This window comes from Varanus komodoensis, unplaced genomic scaffold (genome assembly GCF_004798865.1).
Source record: "Varanus komodoensis strain SLA01 unplaced genomic scaffold, ASM479886v1 scaffold32, whole genome shotgun sequence".
Lineage (NCBI taxonomy): Eukaryota > Metazoa > Chordata > Lepidosauria > Squamata > Varanidae > Varanus > Varanus komodoensis.
Window position 1 is genome coordinate 7,014,891 of NW_025335798.1, and position 25,074 is coordinate 7,039,964.

At 40.7% G+C, this 25,074-nt stretch overlaps 1 protein-coding gene across 1 annotated transcript in view; it reads right to left on the reverse strand.

The window, feature by feature from the left end:
* Positions 1-25,074, reverse strand: part of CNTNAP5 (contactin associated protein family member 5) — a 314,549-nt gene that overhangs the window by 194,824 nt on the left and 94,651 nt on the right. The window contains exons 6-7 of the mRNA XM_044438476.1: positions 15,854-16,038; positions 9,966-10,109 (exon numbers count right to left, since the gene is read on the reverse strand). Of these exons, the coding sequence (XP_044294411.1) occupies positions 9,966-10,109; positions 15,854-16,038 (329 nt within the window). The remainder of the gene's footprint in view (positions 1-9,965; positions 10,110-15,853; positions 16,039-25,074) is intronic.

Here is a 25,074-nt window from a genome sequence, read left to right on the forward strand (position 1 = left end):
GTTATTTAGTTAAAATCATTAAAAAAGAGGCAGGGGATATTTGGAGTAAATAGAAGATATTTCCTTCAAAAATAGATGTGGTGAGAGGGAGATATATTGTCAAGGAAACCAAAACACCATTGATTATAAATCTACATTACTCACTTAGCAAAGTCCTGTACAATCTGACTGATAAGGGAGCTCAGCATTCATACTGAGCAAAGTATGTGGACTATATGAATGAACAAAACCAAGTTGCCTACTTCTGCTCATTTAATCCATTGCAGATTGCTATTTTATTTGAACCATGTTAACGTTTGGGCACACAGGTGATGAGTATAATTAAAATTTCAGCAACAAATCCAAGAGACATAGACTCAACACACTACCATTTCCTGTATTGCTAGATTTAACATCTGAGCAAGTGATGACAGTGCATTCTGGAACCAAATAGCCTTGATCTTCAGATTTTTGAACTTACTAACCTGGCTCTTCAGGAACAAAAGCTGCATGTATGTTTAACAAAAGGTGTGGGAGTTACTGGAATGTATGAAAAGTAGGGGACGCATGTAGGGAAAAGCCTTAATTAGAATGCAGCAGATATTCATGTAACTCTCTCTGAAACACAACCCCCTTTGACCACTCCAACATCTGCTTTATTTCAGCTGCTATGTACAGAACAGTTGTATCTGGCACGGATGTGAAATGCATGGATACTGACGCAATTATGCAGGAGAATCACACCGATAAATATCCTTTAGCACTCCCCCCTAAAGGACAAGGTTCATAGTTTGGGGGTGCTCCTACACCCAGAACTGTCACTGGAGTCACAAGTAGACGCAGTGGCGAGGAGCATTTTTCATCAGCTTACACTGATTTGCCAGCTACATTCCTATCTGGACAGGCAGAGCCTGACCATGGTTATCCACACTCTGGACTACTGCAATGCACTTGATGTGGGGCTGGCACCTTCGACTTATTCAGAATAGGGAGCACAGCTTTTAAGGAGAACTGGCCTGCAAGATCACATCACACCAGTCCTTATTGGCTGTGAACTGTAGTCTGGCTTGAATTCAAAGTGCTTATTTTAACCTTTAAAGCCCAAAATGGCTTTGGGCAAGGGTATATGAAGGAACGCCTTCTCACATATGTTCCTACCCAATCCTTAAGATCAGCTGTTGTCCTTTTTAGGGAACCTCCTTCCCCAAGAAGTAACAGGAGGAGCAACCAGAAGAGGGGCCTTCTCACCCAGCAAGATGTGCCTGGCTCCATTCTTGATATCTTTTGGCACCAGGTGAAAAACTTTTCATTCTCTAAGTATTTTAATAGCTGACCTGTGTGTCTTATTGCTGAAACAGTTTAAATATTGTTTATAAATAACATCTGAGTCTGGTTGCTTGTCCCTTGATTGTTGACTGCTATATTGTTGTTTTATATATATTTTAGGTGCATACTGTTTACAGTTTTATAAGTATTTTTAAAACCCCATTTTTATTAGTATTTTAAGAACCATTTTTATGATTTTAATATTTGTAATCCACCTAGAGAGCCCTGTGGGCTATGAGGCAATATGTAAATGAAATATCATTTTCCCCATTAAAAAATTCTTGAGGACAGTGACTCAGGCCTTCCCTGATCTCTGCTTGTTTAAGCTTTGAAATAAAGACTAGAATGAATCCACTAAATTAATCTACAAATTAATCTGACTTTGTGCTCAGGCTTTGTGCATTAGTATGGAACAATTTCATAAGGGATCACCATATACCTAGGAAACCAGAAAAAAGGAGAAGGGAGAAAAGTTACTGCCTGCTGATTGGAAGAAACTGATCCAGAAATAATTTCCTCTCTTACTTTGAGAAGATAATGCTGAAAGGAAGAAAATGATTCCCATAAGGAAGCTATTCCCTTACATGACGGATCAAAACAAGAACACATAACTGTGTGTTGGGGAGAAGAGGTGAAGTCATCCTGGTCATCAAAAAACTGAGGTGCTCATACTTGAATTCCTTTCTTGAAAAACTTATGCCCTGCACCAAAAAGTATCAGATAACAAAAAGAAAAGTGCTCAGTCGAGTGAAATTTCATCCCTTTGAGAGACTTGGAAGATCATATGCTTGGCTAAGCAATTCTGAATTTTCTTTATCTGAGTCTCCTAAGCTTTTAGGTCACTGGCCAGCAGTGCAACAAAAGATTTTACAGCCTTTACGCTTGCAGTAACCGAGCATTATCACTTCATTACCTGGTCCAGTAGCTAGACATGACTGCAGAGGACAGCAGCAGCCAGTTTTTAAAATGATCAATCATTCTACTAAGGAATATAAAGGCAAAAACAGACAAAAGGAATACTAGAAAAACACAATATAGATAACTTGATAGTTCCCTCTTTTGAATGGAGAAGAAAGCAGAAATGAATCTAGTCTTTCCCATTTACCTTGCTGGGAGAGAACAAGAGACATATGCGACAACTGAAACTGGTGAATTTGCACAGATGCAATTTTGACATTTTATGCCCAGTCAAGAACACAATGAGTTGAAGTTTATCATACTGTATTATGTAGAACAAAATACTTTAAATTTTACATTAAAACACTTCCATTTCCACTTTCCATGGGGTTACGTATTTGCTGTAGAATTTTGATTGCCTTTTCTTTTTGTTTCTGAAAAGTCAGTCTTTCAAGATACCTTTCTTTGAAACATTGAGGATCAAAGTATACTTTCATATATCACATCCAATTAAGCTTATGTTCTTTATCCTGCCAAACTAAAAATACCTGCTCATCAGTCCCTAGGGATGGACAGATCTATCAAATTTCTCTTTCTTCCAGGTTCATTTAAAAAAATAAGTTTTTTTCTCATTTTGATTGTGAAGAAATTTCTCTAAAAATGTCTTAGACAAAATGGACTGAAATAGTGCCCAGAGATCTCCACTGAAAAAGTTTAATAGAAACATGGAGAGGCCTATGTGGCACTTTCAAGCAAGCAAGCTCTTCAAGAGGAAGAGCCCATCAGAGTAGAAGGTACCAAACCTAACACAGCACTCCAGACATGGTCATATGTAGAGGGACTCTGTGCAGAAAGTGCCAGGAAAAATAAGTGTTTGAAGAAAATGAAGACATCTCTGCAAATTTTCCATAGTATTTTTTTCACAGTGCATTAGAGATATTGTCATATTATAACACTGGGTTATCATTATTCTTTTTCCCTCCCCAGAAAGTTAATTCTATTTTGAGGACTTTCATTTGGATCAGAAAATCCTTACTTCTTAGCAAGATGTACCAGGAAGCGCCTATTTTGGAGTCTAACATGGCAAGATGATCAATGCTAACAGCCCAGACCTAAATAACTGCACCAAAGCTCCAAGTTGATTTTATGTTTGCACTTCTCAAGTAGTCCCTCACCTCACCACTGCTCTGTGTGCATGCACAGATGCCCCACAGCGGAGCCCTCTTTTTGAAACTGTGGAGAGTAGTTTAAAAGTATGTTATGGTATTGCATTGAGTTCTGTGATCCAGAACCTACAGGGCATTCCTAAGCCCATAGGTGCTCCTGAAGCAGTACGCTGGAGTGTGGCCAAGGAGGGCTGGTCTACCAATATCACAAAGAATGAAATGGAAGAAGAAGAATGCACTACTACTGATTGCTAGGCTGCGGGTGGAAGTCACTTTTAAGTGCTGCCAATATTAAACAACATTCTGCAAAGAACTGTCCCATCAAGGAAAAAAGTTGTATCTCAGTAGCTTTCAACCTGGAATTTTTTACCTGAAAGACTTGCTTTCTTAATGACCGTGCATGCTTAAAAGCATGAAGCTCAGTTCCAGAATGATATGGCCCATTCTATCCTCACTGGAGCTAAATTTGCCACCCAATTCCCAGATTGTTCTGCTCTTAGGGTGGAACAACCCTTCCTTCTAGCAAATTAATGTCCTAAAAAAATGACCATGTGGTGCCTTTTTCTGAATGTAAGGTACTTGGCTTTGATGAATTTCTTACCCATCCTGGCTAAAAGCTACCACTGAAACCATTTCTGCATCTGTTCAGCAAAGCATCCCACAATCACCTTGAGACAGAACTGGTCACATCTTAGATATGTCTGTTCTCTTAATGCCTCTACAAAATATTTTTCGGTGTTGTTTTTCAAAAGCAAGAAAGAAATCCTCCAATCTGTAAAATAAAGCATGTGTGAATGTGTGTGCTCTGGGGGAAAGCTCCTTTGTGTACTACTATCCATCTGATTTGCTTTGATAATAAAAAGGTTATTATGATCAAAGCTGTTCAATAGTTTCTTTAAAATGAGATTAACATCCAGGCATGGTTTAAGGTAGTTCAAAGCACTTTGCAGATGTAATGTATTTAGAATTCACAAAAAGGAAATAAATTATTCACCTGTCACTGGGATTTTGTCTTTAATTTCTTGATGCTACCATTTTGATTTATTTCCCAAGCTAGTGCATTCTGTTGCTACAATGACCTCAGCTGTTCTGAACTGTCACTCCCATGCTTCGCATTGCCAACCAACACTGAAGACTGAAAGCGGCACAACAGAAGTATATACACAAAGGAAAAACAAAAAGTTCTTTCATTTTGCAGTCAAATAGTGATGCTATCTAAAGTTCTTCCTGGCATTTAGAAATTCAGGACCAATAAATGTTCTTTCAACTCTGCTTAATGTCAAGAGTTCTGAAAAATAAGAATGTAATAAGTCTTTTAAAACTTATGATAACAGCATAACATACTAAAGAACACCTGAAACTAGACGAGTTATGGCAGTGCATAAATATTGTAAGGGTATAGATAAATAGATAGATCCAAGATGGATGTTCTTGCAAAAAAAATCAATGATTTGCAAATCAAAACACCCCTACAAAACCAAAAATCATTTTAAATCAATTTTTATGAGGGAAAAAGGAGGAAGAGTTGTGAAGTTCATGCGCTGGAAGTTCAGGCTGTATTCTAATTTTCTATCCATATGGAAATTGACTCAGGATCAAAGAGGGGGAGTCATGGTTTGTTAGAAAAAGCCTGGGTACTGTTGTTTGTCTCTCCCTTGCTTCAAGGCAACTGGATTCCTCCACTGAGGATTTGAACTAGCTAGACTCAAAGGCCCTTTCCATATCTCTGATTCTATGAAGCTGAAATAGGGTATATAAATAGCAGCAATACCCAAGGTCAGTACCTAAAGCATGTCTTCAGTTTTCAAATGCTTTTTGAAAGTGAAAGGCTATTAGACACCTTCAAAAGTCTCCCACTCCTGGACGATGCTACTCTAGTCCGCCCATAAAATGGAATCTAGAGCAGGACCTCATCAAATCCTCACAAATCCCTGATGAAGAAGGGACAAGGCATTTCCAAGATCATCAGAAGCTTATAGCTCTAGTCAGGCATTCTACTTCTGTGCATGAGCAACATGCAATGGAAGAAAATGAAAATGACCATGCTCGCAGTCCCTCCATCACCCTTCATGGATTGGAGGTGAACATTTACAGTGCAGGTCCCCATACAATGTAGAATCCTGAGTTGCATGAACAAGGGGACCCTGTTTCTCCACTATTCTTCTGATTCAATAAAATGCGGATGCCTATTTTATTGTTGGTTTATCTATTAGATGTATGTCCCACCTTTTTCTTGCAAAGAACTCAAAGTGACTTATATTATTCTCCTCCTCCTGCGCTCAATCTTATCCCCACAACAACAACTCTGTGAGGTAGGTTGGGCTGAGAATCTGTGACTGACCCAAAGTCACCCAGTTGGCTCCATGGCTGAGCAGGGACTGCTTGAAGGAAGTTAGAATTTGCAAGTGAGGGTCATGAATACCATTAACATTTCCATTACAAGCTCAATATTTATAACATAACCATTCAAGTCCTATGCGGACACTGCAATATTTTTACTTCTGAGATACGTAATACTGAGCATGCCTTCCTGGACCAATCAGTCTGGATCTCAGCTTCCAAGAGCTGGAAGAAAAACTTTAGTTTGCAAAGCTGCCATAGAGCTTCCAACTTTAAAATGGTAACTTTGCAAAAACTGTAACTGGACTCATCAAACCAACCAAGAAGCAGCATGATACAAGGAGGCATGCTTCCACATGGAATCTTCCTTGGGCTTCTCCAGGTGGTAATATTTTTGGGATCAGCAGTGTTGTTTCAGCACTTCCAGGCCCTGAAGCCCAGTGCTTTCACCAGTGCTGATTCCTGCTGCTGATCTACACAGCTGAGAACAGTGAAGGTTATGCAACCTCAGGCACTTATTTCTCATATCCATCTTATGAATCATTCATGGCACTTGAATTCTCTATGGCCCTTTCAAAGTTCTGGTCCTGCAAGAACACAAGATGACAACAATGCAAGATCTTGATGTTAGCATCTGTGAATACTTGATTTTACTATGTGGTATATACTTTTGAAGGGAGCAGCAAACTGGACAAGTTCCAAGTTAATTAATAAATAAGCCTGTTGCAGCAAAAGCAGTGGAGTACTTGGCACTTTACAATGCCTCAACACCTTTCCTGCATGAAAAGTATCACTTTCATCATGGCATTATAACAAAAGTATATTCCAGTGGTCACCGCAATGATTGCCATGTCTCCATGAATTGTTCCTCATGTACCAGGCCAACAGTGTGCAAATGGATTTCCAGAGATTATAGTTTCGTGAGTTTCAACTTACTGGGACAGCTAGATATGAGGCTGAAGGGGATGCATGCAAAAGCACTCTTTGTCCATGTGGCAAGGCAAGGCAAGGCAAGGCAAGGCAAGGCAAGGCAAGGCAAGGCAAGGCAAGGCAGTACATTGCTTGACTTCCTCCAAGATTTCAAACCAGGAAATAGGAAGTCCTTTTAGAAATTCATTCCTGCCTTTCTGCTTTTAGTGAACATGGGGAACAGAGGAAAAGAACAGGTTTTGTACAACGATATGCAACTGTCTCCCATTTAATAGTAAATGGAAGGAGAATGGACTAGACAGTGAAAGATGCATCTAAGTAGAGTAGAGCACAAATGGTCACTCAAAATTCTCCTATTTATCTATAAAGAAAAACTGGGGAGACAATTTCACCAAATTTCTCCAGGGGAGAATAAAATTTCAACCATTCCTCACAGGTAGGTCTTGCCCTTGTCAGGTGTTGTAGCACGGCTTCTCTCAGAGTCAATTCAGGTAAGGGTTTCATGGTCATGTGCTACTACTTCAAATAGCAACAGCATCATGGGTTGGCAGAACAACCTGATTTTGCATCCTCCCCAGTACAGAGACGGGGGGAGGGGACCATATTGTGTCCAGCTCCATTGAAAGGGTACACCCAGTGCTGAACCACGATCTCTCCTCCAATTTTCTTGCAGCTTTCATCAATGAAAAAAGGCTTCTGCTGTTGTGGTTCATCATCAGGACTTTGTTTTTATGATTTTTGGAGCTTAGTGGATCACTGTGAAGTGGCCAAGGGTGCTGTGCCGCCTTCTCTCCATTTGCACCCCTTCCCACTGCTCCACAGCCTCCCAGGCTGCTTGCTTGAGGTGTGTGTAAGGAACTCATTCTGGGGGTGGGAATCCATCAGATTGCCTTAGCTCAGCTCTACAGACCCCAGTTGGCTTTGCTATGGCTCTGAGTTCAAGCTCCTTGTGAGTGCATCCATCATTCATACATCAGGCCCCATGTACAATGCAAGCAACATCCCTCTTCCATGCAGCCTTTCTTTGCCGGGAAGAGAAGAAGATTCCTGGTGGGGCAGCTTCCATTCTGTAAGCATCCATAGGTTTCCTCTTGATTTCCCTCACTTCGTAAGCCCACAAATGCTGGAGGGATGGATTCCACTGAGTTTCATCCCAACCCTTGCCTGCACTTCCTGATCTGAAAAGCCTACAGTAGGAATAAGCTCCTGATTCCTACCCCTGGGCATGAATCAAAAGATTGTACAGGCTGCCAGAGAGAGAACGGTACATGAAAAATATTACACCCACACCCTTTCTTGGCCAACTTTTAAATCAAGTAAACACATGCATCCTGAAACCAACTCATGATCATTTCTCCAAAATTTCTTCTCCTTTGCCTTTGTTTTTAAAAGCACTTTATTTTCTATCAAACTGAATGCAAGTGGATGACAAAAGTTCAGCACAGCACAAATTTAATGTACTAGATACAATATTTTTGGAGAGAAGACCTCCAGGAAAGCGATTAGTGGAAGGACCTGGTTATCATCCTAATTAGGTCAGTTCCTAAAGTTGCTGCTGGTGTGATATAAAGGCTCTCCAGCATCCCCAACCTTGTGTACGTGTGAAAATACTCTGTGTTTTGTGTGTCCATGTGTGTGAAATCAACATTCACCTGCAAGATATTTTTAGAGAGGGAATAGGACAGAGTAAACATTAGAAATGGCATGTAGTTCAGTAGTCTGTTATCCAACCCTGCACTGAACACACATGATAATTATGCAAAGTCAAAAACACAACTAAGGGAAAACAGTGGGAGAATATTTCTTCTGTAATCTTGGTCTTGACCTGACACCTCAAACTCCTGCTGACGTCAGTCACTTAAAATGTAGGGACTAAAATCTAGATTGCATTTTATTACCATTTTCAGTTTTCTTCGGAATTCTGCGCATTTCCACTGGACATTACCTTTTCCCAACACACACTTCAAGAGCAGACGAGGAGCATCTGCCACATGTGCTGGCCGGAGGTTCAAGGCCACTAAGGAGCTACGTTGCAAGCCTCTGAGAAAGAACCTCATGGAAAGATGGGTTCTCATCCTGGCCACGTCCACTAGACAGAGGAGCAGCTGTGGGGAACTGGCTTCCCTCCATCTCTGCCAGGGAGAGCAACCTTCTCCCACTGACAGTTGTCCTGGTATTGCAGAGCTGAAGAACCCTTGGCTCTGGCTTCAGCCAGATGACCAAGGCTTACAATAGGAATTATTTTAATTATTTTAAAGTTTCACTGATTTTAACTGGGATGTTAGAGTATTAATGGTTAGATGCTGTGGGGTTTGTTTTATTCTACTTATTTATTGTAAGCCAAACATTCTGTAGTGAATGGGATAGCGAAGCTTTTAATAAATAAACAAACAAACAAGATGCTGAGCCCCTAAGGAAGAACGTCAAGGCAGGGGAAAACAAACCTGGCCCTGTGCATTGTCCTGAGAAGAAACATCCCAAGGAGCTTGCTTTGCCCTGCCAGAAAGTCAACATTGTGACAAAGAACGATTTCTCCCCCATGCCTTCCAATCCCTTTTCCTTTTGTGTTGTAAAACTGAGGGAAGGGACCATCTTATCATTTATCTGTCTAAGTTGCTCTGGGAGCCTTTTGCAGCTGAAAAGCTGGGTTAAAATGGTGATAACAAGAATCATAACAACAATAAATAAATAGAACTTGAAGGACTGCTATGTTATAGCCTTAACATAATTTCCCCTATCCAGAGCAACATGGCCAAATATACCTGTGTATTGCATATGGCACAAAGTTTATTTATGGCCAAAGGTATTCCAGGGCAGGATCTGGTTAGTCCTGCTGGAAAATTAACTGCAAAAGGAAGACTTGGGGAGAATTCTAACAAATAGCAATTTTAATTCTACACATTAATTACACATTGATGGTGATGTAAAATGACTTATTTCTGACCTTTCTTAAGATTCTAACCTTATTTCTGGCATTTCTTAAGATCCTGACCCTAACCCTTGTGCAATAGAAAGCCTCGGACAGAGGAAGTGGGACCAATCCAGGTACAGACTCTAATCCTCATTGTTAAACACTTTCAGAATCAGGTCTTTTTATATATACTTTGCTCCTTCTATATCAACCTAAAAAATACTTTCCCTAAAATCTCCCATTTAAGTAGATTTCAGTTGGACACCCGTGTCTTAGCATTGTTCCAAGCTTCAAGAGCTTCCCTTGAAGAATGTGACAAATTATCTATGATGGTTTGTTTATTTTATTTTTACAACAACTGCAACAGTTTCAAGAAAAGGACAAGTCAGCAGAGAAAACAAGTATCGAGCCCTTACCACAATGTAGATCTGTGGCTTCCGCCTTTTTGCCAGGTCAATGATATTGACGCCATTGTAATACAGGTTCTCGATGCAGCCGTGGAAATTTTTCTTTAGAAAAGTTCCGGGTTTTCCTGGGACTGGGATTCCTCCAAAACTGAGCTTTGGGGAAAGAACAAATATACTTGGTTTAAATTTCTAACCATCATAAGGCAGGGTATGGAAAACACAGCTCTTGCTTGTGAAAAGACAAAAAGAAACAGACACAAAGACAAATGGAAAAAAAACTCTGATGTTCTGGTGCTGACTATTGTCAATGGTGAAGTGCTATAATCAGACTGGATGAATTAATTAAAGAGAGAAAAATATTGCACTGCCAGCCACACTTCATTGACTGTTCACCTTGACTGAAAAGTAAGTTCCGCTGATCATCAAGCATGACTGCTAAGTGACAGGGTGGAAGAAGTCCCTGAGTACAATTAGGAATCAGACCAGAAATTAAAGCTATACTGCACAAGACTCAGAGAAAAGTTTATTCTAAGAGTTCTGAATTCCTTTTTAAGTGCTGCTCCCAGTTCCAAAACCTTATCCAACAACTGCAATAGGTACTTTTTTGATTGGACACCAGGCACTTTTGGAAAAACTACATGTCTGTTCGTGCTGAGGCAGCATTGATTTGAATTTCCAAGGAAAAGAAGTAGAAAGAGACTAACTTCTATCCCAGTGAAGCACCTCCCAGAAAGGAGAAATAGGAGAGACTTCCATCTCTCCCACCAGAGAGGGTAGAAGAAGAGATAGGCCTCTCCCCTCCTCACAGCAGCAGGAGCCAGGAAAGTAGGTAGCACCAACATGCAGGAGCAGCTTATGGAGAACATGCCATCAGAGAAGAACCACAGAAGAACTATGGGGGAGATATTAGGCCAGTTCAGAATACAGAGAAGTAGCTTTACAAGCACAACACATTCATATTCCAAATCCAAAAGTGCTGAAGTCTGGCAACCAAACTAGTATGAGCTAAAGTACTTGGAAACATTCAAGTTGCATGCTGACACCATCTTAAGAGTCTTTTGAGCCATCTTCTATTATGCTTCCATGCATGAAGCTTTATAATAATACCTAAAATCCAAAGAATGGATAACTGAGGTGAGGCCCACATACAGTCATACCTGGTACAGGAAACAAATTGGGTTAAAGTGGGTTCATGTGTATATTAAAAAGCTTGGGGGACAAGCCTGAGCCCAGTGGGATGGCACAGAGTTAAGACATAATCCCCCAGCAAAACCTTCTGGAATTAGCCACTTTGTCAGAAGAAATGCCTCTTGTCTGGACAGCTTATCAAGAACACTGATTGATCGATTGATTGATTGTACTTGTATACTGCCCGCTAAATTCTCTAAACTGTTTACATGCTGATCAGTATTAAAACATTCAATAAAGAATTGCAAGTACAATGAAAAGAACTAATTTTATTGTTGGGTCACTGCCAAAACTTAGTTATAGGCGTTGGAATATAGTCCAGAAACTTCAGCAGCCCTCAAATAGGGCAAGAAGATTGTTAACAGGGACAAGCCAATGTGACCATCTCCGGTCTGTATTTTACCATCTGGTTGGCAGTCTATTTTCAGGCTTAATTCCAATTCTAAGACCCAAATGGCTTGGGACCTTCTGAAGGATGGTTTCCTTCCATGTACCTGCCTGGATCCCAAGATTGTCCTCGGCAGTCTTTCTCAGAAGTCCCTGTCAAATGAAACAAGTTGGGCAACTAATAAGAAAAGAGATTTTCTGCCAAGACACTCTGGTTGTGGAACAAATTCTCCAGAGATACACCTTTGAATACATCACTTGTACTCTTCTGACACCACATGAAGGCCCTCCTATTTTCTCAAGAATTTAGTTTATTGGTTTCTGTTGTTTTAAATCTTTCACTGTATCTTAAATCTGCTATGTCTTACTTAGGCTTCTACATATATTTTTATTATACTTTTAAACTTTTCACATTTTATTTCATTTTTGATGGCTTGCATTGTCATAAACTTCCCAGAGTGTTTCAGCTATTGGGTGATACATATATTAAATAATGCATAATAAATAAACAGATAAATGAAACAAATAATGCAAGTTAAAATGAAAAATGATGACATGGAACAGTATCATGATATCATCCAAGGAAACCTTGGAGAAACAAGTAAAAAATCCAAAAATGGCATGGGTTTTTGCATCAAAAGTCATTAGCAGGCCAAGAAAATGTCTTTCTCCAGGGAAAGTCAATTCATCAGGGCAACTAAGGCTATTTTTATGCCAAAACCTAACACCTGATTAAAACTGATTGTTAAAGCACCCTTGTAGGGAGGAAAAGCCACTAAAAACTTGCCTGGATACCTCTGTACTGTGTTCACTGGGATGCATGTTCATATGCAATTTTAGGGCCCACATTATTGGCAGAAGACATTGCATTTAAAGACCAGTTCTTTTCCTGGAGATTATTATTACTACTACTACTAGTAGTACTACTAGTACTATGGTTGCTCGTTTCAGATACCTTTCTCCCTCTGTTATTTCTCTTTTTGTACCTTATATTCTCCAGTTCTAGGATTCCATTCTGGGTTTCAAACCAACAGTGAAATCAGTATCTATTATATTGAAAAAAATGGTATGCTTTTTTCAAGCATTTTTTTGGGAAAACAGTGATAGAAATATCTTTAATTACCAAAGTAATTATTGTATTTTCCTTAGGTAGGCCTTAACTCCCTCAGGTGTACTAAGATAAACTTTCATTAGGCTGCAGTAGTGCTCAGGTGAAGCAATGGAGACATTAAAATGAAAGAACAAAATCTGGGTAGTGTCTGGACTGGTGCAGAGGATCATTAGGCTGAAATCAGTGTAACGTAATCAGAAGATGAAAATGATTTATATTCAATGTGGAACTGAAATAACAGAAGTTCATGCGAGGGATTCTATGCGATAGATTAGGAATAGCAAAATGATTCTATTTGGGATCTGTGTCACTTTCACATATTGTGCACCAGTAAGTATCCCCTGTCCTATTTTCAATTTTTCAGAATCAGCATATGGATTTCTAAAATATTGTCTCTCAGAATATACATTTCTAAACACACACACACATACACATCTCCATATGCTTTTGATTATTTTTCTGAATTGAACAAAACAGAAAAGAAAAAAAAGAACATGCCTTCAGTATATCTCCATCAAAGCATATTCCTATCTCTTCCCCACCATGTATGTTTGACCTACTTTACAACTAACCTCTATAATAGCTTTTTTATCTTTTCTTTTAGCTAGGGTGGGGAAGAGAGTTCTGCCTCCATGCTAGAAAATGATAATTTTCATACTGAAGCGTTGCTGTTTCTTGCTATAACCTATCATAGGTAAATCCAGAATGCTTATTTAATTGGGGAAAACAGAATCAGATGAAGCCAAGTGCAAATCAATCTCTATTCTGAAAGCAACTTTTAAGAAAGACTTCAGATATACTAATGTTTCCCACGTTTGCTACTTTGGAGGAAAAAGCCCAAACAAACAACATAATTATTGACAAGATCCATTTCACTCACTCTCACCAAAATGAGCATACACTTGAGACTGAAAGGGAAAAGTGGGAATAGAGAACCAATTATTCTAGCTTCTTGAGAGGTTGTGTATCAAGGAAAGCTAATCACATACAAGAGTAGTAACTCTAATATTGACCCCGAGCCACATTTAAATGAGGACATTCACACCATTCTAAGCTCTGCATTTTGTTTGGTGCAAGGCTGTTATTAATTACTGCCACAAGATATAAAAATCTCTGCTTTTTGCTACTCAAGAAGGCATGCAGCAGACAGAGAAGGTGCTTTCCTCACATTTGGCCTCAACATACAAGGAAGAACTGACATAATGATGCTGTGTTGAGCAAAGCACCTGTAATTTGCAATTGGTGAGCCATCTGCTCCTGAATTAAGAGTGAACTGAGAAAGGATTGAAGTTTTCTCTTGATACAGTGATGACCAACATCAGCATCTGAACTGCTTTCCAAACCAGGAATGTTACTTCAAACTGCACTAATCAACACTAGTAAAACCTATTCAATGATAACAACAGAACAACAGTGACAACAGAAGAATTCAGCTGCCTGGGAAAGGACAGCAAAAGAGAAAAACACACACAGAACAACTTTAAAATTATAAATGCATCGGAACCTTATTGCTTCTAGAGGCTTGGCAAGCAAGCGAAGCTCAGGAAGGATGGAAAATGCATAATTCTGTGCCTGTATGGATCTGTGACCTAGCATGGAAATACTTGCCACCTGAAAGGATGCTCCCATTCTCAAATTCTCTTCCCTCCCAATGCCACCCTCCACACAGTAGATGTTTTCCAGCCAAGGACAGCTTTCTCCCATCAAAACAGATAGTGCCAATTCTAGTTGCTTGGCTGGCTGGCCTTCAATAGGTCTATATTAGAAGTGTAACATATTCAAGGAAGGTAAGAAGAGGGTTTTGTTTAGTCACTACAGACCAATTGAGCAAGCCAGGTTATGTGAGAGATTAATCCAGGACCACAAAGCAACACCCTGATTTCTGAAGCCCTTTTGACAATCCTCCATGGCATGTTCCCAGAGGAAGGAGAGGGTTCCCTCTGGCAAGCCACTTTGTACCTGGGATGCCTGCACACCTCTTTGGTGCTACAGGTAAGTACTGCACTTTCAAGGGGCTACGTAGCTGGTGCAATCCCTCCCTCTTCTAATGGACTTGCTGAAAATGTGAAAATGGGCTCAAAATGTTAGAGAACAGCTTTGCATCATTAGCACACTGAATAAATGAGAGTGTAATTTATTCAGGGTTTCTTTTGACTGTTACACTGAATGTCAATGCCAATGATCACTTTTTAAAAAATCTGCATTAGACCCTTCTCCGTGTGCAGCTTAATCCATGACCAAGAGTTTTTCTTGCATTTTTAAGGCTAATAGGAAAGTATTTAAAACTTCTGCCGCATGTTAATCCAAATATGTACACAGAAAATTGTACAGAACCCAGATAATCAAAAGTTTAGTGGTGACACAGAAAACAACAAGTTCCCTGTTCCTATGCATATTGATTAACCTTAATAGCTATGAAGCACTAAGCATCTTCCAGAAAGAAGTTTGAAAGGGTCAACAAGCACTGGAACAGTAGCCAGATCCTAAGGAGCAACCAATAATAAAGTCAATTGTACACCTGATATCTTCAACAAATTCCATGATGCTCTTACCAGTTTGTGACTATCAAGGCTGATTTCTGGTAGAAAGGAAAATGATTGGTATACGAAGCTTTGAAAGTTATAATATTTATGAACTTTGTGAAGGCAAGAAGATTACTGGTCATAACATGAAGAAATGTAGAAACAAAATGGAGGCTGCCATGGGCCCCTGTGTACTACTTTTCTACCGTTCTAAGCATTGCATAAAATATACTAGACTAGATAAGTTAGGAGTCATATTAAATCTGTCTATTTATGTTACAACTTTGTACTTAAATAAATAAAATTAAACTTATACTACTTATTTTAGTTATACTTCAGCACTTATGCTACAGTGAGCCTGCTTATTCTAAACTTACATTGTAACACAGTGATTAATTTGTTAAATTTGTAACTTTTCTAGTGCATTATGCATGCATGCTAAAATTTCTTATTTACTGTAACATGCATGGTGGCTTCTACATGTCTATTGAAGTACATTTAAATCAATATCCATGGAACAATGTAACTAAATATTTCAGTAATGGAGTCTTTCAGGAGAAATATTAATCGTTAAATTGATATTATTGCCATTTCTCATAAAAGCTGTGTGGAGCACCTTGCAGTCATTCTGTGAGGCATTTCTGCCAGGTTCCTGTGACTTTGTTCATGAGACAAAAGATCAGACACACCTCATAGTCAATATTCAGGTCATCAGAATCTCCCTTGGTCCGGAAATGCTGCACATGCTTGTCCACTGTGAAGTTCACTTGCTTATTGGATCGCTCAATGAGAACTGAGTGCCAGTGCTGGTCGTCCAGGAGGCTGCCCAAGGTAACCGATGTGTGGCTGTTACTGAAACGCAGCTTGGCATCTCCTGCAAAGGCAGTCAAGAGATATTGTTGTGAGTGTCCCACCCAGCATTAGTCTCTTGCACTAAGTCTCTGTACTGGATGGTCGTTAATATTCTTCCCAAGGCTTTTTTCCTCCCTGGTCTTTCAGGAAATTGTTTTCCCATGCATAAATGAGCCACCAGCTTTGAAGCGTCTTAACAGGTGAAACTTCTCCAAGTCCGTTTCTCTCTTTTTCTTTCCATCATCCACCATAGGGGAATGGCCTAGGACAGTGATGGCGAACCTTTTAGAGACAGAGTGACCAAGCACCAACCCAGAACCCACTTATCGCAAAGTGCCAACACTGCAATAAAACCTGTATACTGAGGTGTTAGTTTAGAAAAAACAACTCATACATTAACATCGTTTGTCTTGAAAGCTGAACACAATAACAGAGAGAAGGAGCCATGTTCACATTCAGCACCCCCAAGCTGGGGGACGCTGGCCTTGCTTGCGCCCAGGCACGCGCACCCATTCGCTCCCTCCCTCCTTGCCACCAAACCAGCCACCGGAAATGCCGCAGGAGCTTCAGCAGTGCTTGAAAGTTTACCAGAGGGGCGAAATGGAGGTGGGGGGAGACCTAAACCAAAGGTTATCGCTGATCCCTTCCATGCTTCCGTTGGGATCTTCCTTGAAGCGCCCCCATGGCGCTGCCAAGCCTTGGGGAGTGGGGTTGGGGGGGAGGGGGGTCCCCACCATGCACCACTCCTCTCACTTCGCAGCAGTTCCAGCCTCCACTTTTCCTCATTTTGGCCTCCCTCCCCAGCAAGCGCCATATCAATCCTGGGTACGCGCTGTCTCCTCCTCCTTGCTCCAGTTGCTGCTGCTGCTCCGCCGCCTCAACCCTGTTGCTCACTCCCTTTGCCTAGCTTCCCCCACTCACCCCCCCCATGGCCACCAGTGTGAGAGCCTGGCCTGGGAGCAGGCACGGGGGCAGCACGCATGCAATTGCCTAGCTGCGCCTGCGGCTACCGAGTCGGCAGGGTTTCGCCAGTGCGCTAGGAGAGCGGCTTGGGTGACCTCTCGCATGCTGCAGGCCAGGAGAGGAGGAAGCAGGAGGAGGATGCCGCCACCAGCACTCAGCACACCCACTCACTGCTCTCCCGCTCCCTTCCTGATGCACCCAATGTGGCTGTTGCACCTGCTTCTGGCCACCTGTTCGATGCCACCTCTTGCGGCGAGTCATGGCTAATGAGTGATGTCCTTGCCTGGCGCCGTTACTCTTTCTGAATATGTACATGGCTGCTGGGGCAATACTGGGGCGACTTGGCTCACATGCCAACAGAGAGGGCTCTGTGTGCCCACTGTGGCAAGTGCACCATTGGTTCGCCATCACTGGCCTAGGAGATCAGGAGAGCTTGGTTTCAGCCTTTTTGAGGGTCTGTTTTGTTTGTTTTGGAATTGCGTTATTGAGGGTGGTTTATTTCGACAGTATTGCAGGAAGCAAGGAGTGAATAGTGATTTAGAGCCAGCAATGTTTAAGCAGAGTATGGCCCAGGAGATCAGGAGAAACTGCTCCACTAAAGATAAATATTTTTCTCTGTGTGTGTGATTTAAATGCATATGAAAAAGAGCTCTTCCCATAATCAGTCTATATATTAGAATTCTTACACCTGGTCAAGAAGATGATGGCACACCAATAGTGGAATGTTCCATCATGGGAAACTTGTTGGCCTGGCACCCCGTCATATTTTTAGAGCACCTTACTTAATGTCACGCCAAGCTGTACAGAAGGAACCATCTGTGAAGCCGTGCATCAGAAACTGGCCCTTGCTTTATTCAATGATAAGCCAAGGGACATAAGAGGAACAGGAGATGTATGAGCATGAAATGTATTACCACGTGATAACAGCTTTCCACCTCGTTCAAGGCTTCTGCCTCTAACTAATGGGTACAGGATATGTGCTGCAATTCCCAAGAACTGTTCAGGGAAAACCTGACTGTAGAATAAATCTAAAATGTTTACCAGTGGCACTGACTTGAATCTGCCACTCTAGTCCTTAGGACTGGGTACCTGGAACCAATTTGGCTTCTGAAATATGGATAACTTTACATGTGTCAGAGCAATCCTAGGACTGTTATATTATCTGTTACCAGCCAGATGTAAAGCCTGTAATATTTAAGCTTACCATCTGGATTAATTGAAAATCTGTAGCATATACATGTATCAAATGTGTTGCAATCAAGGGCAAAGCAGTCTAATTATTCCTGGCATTTCAAGCCATTACATACTGTGGATTTTATTTTAATTTTAATGAGAACATTGTTATCTAAGCAAATTCAGAGTGAAAAGCACAATGTAGGCTGCTAATGTTTCAAATGTATGGATGAAAACTGAAAAGAAAATGATATTTATATGTGATCTAGTTTCAGCCTTCTATACAATGGAAGCAAAAATAACTCTGCAGTTCACCCACTATAGTTCTCCAGATTGTTCACTTAGGCTATTTATTCATACCGCTACTCTAATATACCATTTAAGGTTCTGGACAAAACAATCCTATGGACCATAGACAGCATCTAGGAGGACATAGAATATCTCAGATTCTCAGATCCAAGGTAGGAAAAAGATCTTCAACCTTGGAGCTTGGGATACATACTTGGATCCTCTTCTGACCCTTGCAGCCAGCATAAGAACTATGCAAGCTCATTTGGTGAGGTTGTAAAACCAACCTAGAAGAAAGAGCACAGCGGGTGGAGAGGAAGGCAGAGATGGGAAGCGACCAGGGCTTCCAGGATGCACTGTATCTTTCCTAGCAGCACTCCAACCTCCTTCCATCCCCATTTGAAAAGCAGCTAGATAGCCAAAATTAGCCATCCAGTGGCCATCTGTGTGGAGCCTGGAGACACGATCACTGTGACAGGTCTCCATAAAGTGGCCGCTGCAGTCTAAACCAGCTGAAGTTTCCAAACACTTTGGAAATGGGTGAGCATTTCTTTAGTTTACACTCTGACACAAATTGGAATGCAGCTAGATGTCGAATACAGCTTTAATGCTTGTAATGCAGTTTGCAGAAAGGAAGGAAAGCATTTGGAAATGTGTTTGCTAAATGAATGTACAGTGGTGCCTCGGCTCACGAACACCTTGGTTCACAACCAAATTGGGTCATGAACAAACATTTCATGAAATTTTTGACTTTGGTTGTGAACTCTGCATTGGGTGGCAACCAAGGTTGCGGCCATTCCCCCCCCCCCACCCTGAGTGGGGAGATGGCCATGATTGCAGTTGCGTTTGTGCAGGGGAGACGTGTGTGATCACGGGCGCACTCCTGCAGGAAAGATGGGCTCAATCTCAGTCATCTCCCCCGCCAACCAGCACAATTGCAGCCATCTTCCCCCCACCCCCCGAGTGGGGAGATGGCCACAATCGCAGTTGCATTTGTGCAGGGAAGACATAGAGGAGCTGATGATGGAAGAACTTGCTGAACTCCAGAGTTAGCAGCAGAAGGCACTTGCTGAGGAGGATTCCACTGGGGAAGAGGGAGACAGGGAGGAGGTTAGCAGTGATGTGATACAATCCATTATGAAAAAATGGAATGAGTGCCAGGATTTCTCTGAGAAGCACCACCCCAAAATAACTGTAATGAACAGAGTGTTGAATCTGATGAATGATAACGTGGTCTCTCATTTCCAGAGGGTTATGCACCACCGGAAAAAACAAGTGACTATAGACAGGCTTTTCACCAAAATTGACCCTGCAGCTAAGAAACAAAGAAGAGAGGAAACCCCTGAAAGAGATCTCCCCAATGTCCTTATGGAGTGAGGAGTGAGTGAGGAGATGGCCAGGATCGCAGTTGCGTTTGTGCAGGGAAGACGTGCGTGATCACGGGTGTGCTCCTGCAAGAAAGATGGGCGCAGCACAGCCGTGATCACACATGTGTTCCCTGCACGAACACGACTGCGATCATGGCCATCTCCCCACTCGGGGGGTGGGGAGATGGCTGCGATCTTGGTCGCCACCCAAAGCGGAGTTCGTGACCCAAGTCAAAATTTTTATGAAATTTTTGTTCGTGAGCCAAGGCTTTCATGACCCAAGGCATTCGTGAGCCAAGGTACCACTGTACTTTGTCATTTTGTTGTTCTTTGTCACTTCATTTCAATTTTTTCTGATAAAAAAACACTTGTCTAACAGCACAAAGGCAAATCGTACATAAGGAAGGTTAGTGGTCTCTGTAGAATCCTGTAGTACCTGCTACCTCATGGTGAAGTTATGCAATTCACCATAACAAGGTGTAACAACAGCCACCAATTTGGATGACTTCCAAAGGACTTTGGATGACGTCAATATTTTTGCCTAGCAAAGAAGGTATATGATCAGGTCTGGGCATTTCAGACCAAATCTGGGATATCAGGAGTTGACTGCGATTGACAGTTAATTATGGCTCATTTGTTCTCTTTCTCACAACATCCATCCAATAATTCTCTAATTCCAGAAGGCCTAGTCACAAACAATTTCACTGCTCTAATTATTCTTAAACCGTACTAATCACTGCACTATTGTAACAAAAACACATTCCAACATCATAAGGAAGAGAGGCTGTTAAGAAAGTCTGAGGTTAAAAAAAATACCTCCTGAAGCTGTGTTCATATTGAGATCTTATATGAGCTGCTGTTATAATCCTCACCTTTATTTTCCTCAGGTGTATTGATCACAACCTCAAGGATCATGGAGGAAAAATAAATAATGAGTCCATTTTCCAGAATAATGGATGAGAGAATCTAATCTGCCAATCAACACATAAAAGGTCTGTTATTTGCTTCTTGCAGTCCAAATTCTCATTGGCCTGGTTCTAGTATAAGACTAGACCATAGTTTAGCAATATTCAAATAAGTGTGTTTGAGCACATAGGCAAATGCATGTGCAGTCTATGGCAAATGCATGTGCAGCTGCATTACCATCCCAGCTTCCCTTCTCTACCATAAGAATTTGGAACCAGGTGCAGTCTGGTTTACAGAAACTGTTGTTATGTCCAAATTGAGAATGATGCTCAATTTAAAACAGGGGTAGGGTATTTTCCTTTCATGGTAGCTGGGTGAGCCTGTGTGAGGCCAGCTGTGGATACAGTAGATCAGGCTATGGTTGCTAAAATGGCACACAAAACCTGCCCCTTTCTCTCTCACACAGATGCTGAAACAGCTCCTCTGCAGGAAGAAGGGAATGGGTGCTCATGAGACCAAGGTTCACAAAGACAAAGTGTTAAACCATGGTTTAGTGTTATGTTCAAATCTGGCTAGTGAATGTAAGATGCCACATTCTAGGAAATCTTTCATAAGTGAATATCATAGAGAAAATATTCTCAGAATTTTGCATTTAAGCCTGAACCCTGAATCCTTCCTACCCATCCTGTCCTCTTCCAGATGGTTTGTACTATAATTTCTAGCATGTCCAATAGCCAGGGATGCTAGGGATTGTAGTCCAGAAATTGCTAAGAGTCACAGGCTCCTCACTCTTGAGGCACAAGATTCTTGCATCCTTATCAACCTTTACCAAATAATCTAGAATATAAGACCTAGTTAAAGTTATCTGCTGAAGAAAAATCTAATTAGTCAGATGAATAAATTGGAAGGCTTCAGGTAGAACCTCAGGTCTCTTCATAATATCTTTCCACACCTCTCAAAGGACACTTTTTTCAACAGTCAAGCCTAGACCTTTCATCCACCTCCTTCACTTTGGTGTACAATCACTGCCAATTTTAGCATCAACCGTCTTTAGTAGGTGACCCAATCAGTTCAGTTTGAACATGACAGCTTAATTCCTAGCAGAAGAATGGCTGTGATCCAAGACATCACTCCCTGAGATTTATTTGCCACTTATGAGGCTGTGTTGCACACTAGTTTCACAGATAACCATTTGCAGAACAAAACACAAAAGATTGGTCCAACTTTCAAATGGATATGACACATTGGACAGGACTCCTAATAAGCAGGCTGACTTTTTAATGGCCTGAAGTTCAATGTCATTCTAATGACATTCTTTGTGATTTTTTGAGAGATGTTGTACTTACATCCAAGTGAAATTCAGGAGAAGCAAAAATAACTCCTCTATTAAATTCCAAATGGAAAACAGTTTGTACAAGATGTGAGACAACCAACGCTTTTCTCTCCTTGGGAAGTAATTATAATGATAACAATAATTTATATGGTTACTTTTGGGTACTCCTATGCATATTTACTTGGAAAGATTTTAGGATGGCATCCTTGAAGAGTTAAACATTGATAGATTGATAGACTGATCTATTTATTCCATTTCTATATTACCAATAGCTGAAGCTTTCTGAGAAGTTTACAACAGTTCATAAAAATAATACAATAAAATACCACATTTCTCCCAAATACACAAATCGAAAAACAAATTGAAAATATCTAAAACTACATATAATGAAAAGTAGACCAGTAAAACACTTGGAATACATAATCCCTTAATGTCTTTGAATGCATACCATTCAATGTCTTGCATTAAGGATCATCTTAACCAGGCACTGAAAAGATGACAAGGTTATTTAAGTCCAAAAATTGATAGACCTACCAAACTGGAACAGGGGTGGGGAGAGTCTGTGATGAAGAAATATACCAAAATGGAGAAGGGTCATACTATTTAACTAAAACATGTAACATACTGTGGATTTATTCTTTTGTGATCTTGCTACTACAGTTTTGTTTTGTTTTTATAATGCACCTAATAGAGAATTTTAGGAGACCACTTTTGATCAGGATTTGTGAGAGAGATACATCTGGAAGGCTATGTAATATAAATGTATGCAGCTACACAAGCAGAAAATACTTCAAATAAGGTTATGAAGATTGCAACAAACTTCTATCCCGATCAAAACAGGAAAGTGAAATATAATACTACGACAGATGGATGAAACACATTCTTAGTTAAGGTGGTGGTGATTGATTGATTGATTAATTTACCTGACCTGCTATTCATGGAACTGAACATGGAAATAGACAGAAGATTTTGAAATCTACATATTCCCAGGTATAGAATGCATTCTACTAATGGGAAAAGGTGAAATATTTACTATGCAGATTTCACAAATGTACATAAACAAATTTAATCAATGGGATGTGCATCAATGTGACCATTTGAAAATGCACACAAAATATGCATGGATTAAAAAGTGTGTGGGGGGGAATCTACAGGAAACTAGCATGGAGTAGGCTTGGAGGTGGGGGGAAAGGAGAAAGTACACAGAAATAGATTTGACAGATCTACCTGTCCCTAAACTGTGCCACTTGAAAGCACTCAACACATTTCCTGTGTGTGGCAGCTACAGGGTATTAATGACAGGACCACCCCCCACACCACCAGAGTAAAATAATGACCGTGTTTTAGAAAGGCATGCTAAGAAGAAATTACATCCAGGGACAATTTGGAAAGAAGCATTAGAACTTTTGATGTGACTTTCATCAAATAACATTTCATCCAAGTCAAACTTCTAGAATGACTCCCTTGAGAAACTGACACCCTTGTTCTGTGTCTCTGTTACTGTATGAGACCTTAAGTATCATCCAGCTCTCTGGATACGATGGGCACGAGATGTGTGAGGAATCCATTTTGGGGATGGAAATCTGTTGGATTCCCTGAGCTTCTCTCCTTGGACTTAGGTCCATTTCCTTGTGGCCCCTAGTCTGAGTTCCTGGTGAGCACAGCCAGTGTCTGAGTGTCACGCGCTGTGCTAACAGCATCCCTCTTCCATAAGCAGCACTGCTGTGCCTGACACAGAAGAGGGTTTTTCATGTAGAACTCACCAGGGATGGAGCCCCACACAACCTGGCCCAAGCAGCATCCCTCTTCCACAGCACCTGCAGCAGACTTCGTGCTACTGCACCTGGTACAGAAGAAGGTTGCTGGTTGTGCAACTTTTATTCTGCAAGTGTTCGTGGACTTCTTCTTGCTTAGTTCACTTTGAAGATCAGGCCATGCAGAAGAGGAAATCTGAAAGTTCTAGAAGCATGGAGTCCCTCTAGGAATCATCCCAATCTTACTATAGGTTCATTCCAGGGCTCCAGACCTCCGGAGATTCCCTCTGGGGATATCAATTACATTTCTTCTCCCTCTCTCTCTCTCTCTCTCTCTCTCTCTCTCTCTCTCTCTCTCTGTGTGTGTGTGTGTGTGTGTGTATGTGTGTGAGAGAGAGAGACAGAGAGACAGAGGTGGGGAAAATGGGTTGACAAATGGGAAAAATGTGATTGTGAAATGTTCCAACCTCTGTCTACTTCTGGTTCAGCCTACCATTGGCAGTGCCCTCACTCCTGTATTGATTTTTTCTATAGGTCAACAGGCCTTTCATAGGATACATTTTTCTCAATCTGACTTTATGGACTAAACTGGCAATAAGTCTCACTGAATACAGGACATACATCTCAGCAGATATGCTTAGTTTTGCCCTGTACATGGCCTTTCTGTCTATTAAAATCAGTAGGTTATCCAGAACTATGTGTCTCAAAAGCAGACTTCTAATTCCATCAAAGAAACCAGTGTTTAATGTTCCATTTAGTAATTGATATTTTGCATTTGTAATGCACTAATCTCCTTTAGGTAAGAAATAATAGACATCATTTCTATTTTTTAAAGTAACAAAGCAAGAGATTAGTTGAGGACAAAGCTGGTTAATGGATTTATGTAACAACAAGGGGAAAGCTCTGGAAAATTGTCACTTGCATTTTAAACAAACATAATTAATCAGAAAAAGAAAAAATGAAAGAGAATTATTAACACATTCCCTTTTTAATGCTTTTAGCTCAGTCTCCTCAGATGAAAATAAAATCTGGTTAAATTTAGCATATAAGCATGAAATAATTCAATGTATAGAAATAAATGTCAGTTCATTTCTAAACATGGAATTAGATGTCACCTCATTTCAAACAAGATGAAATTAGAGTGAGCAGAAAGGTGGACTTTCTGCTAATTTCTGGGAGTCATAGAGTGGCTGCTGATTGTTGAAATTATTGCAAAAAAATGCAGGATGAAGTAGGAAAATGCTGATATTTCTAAACTACGGGGCATATTCTGG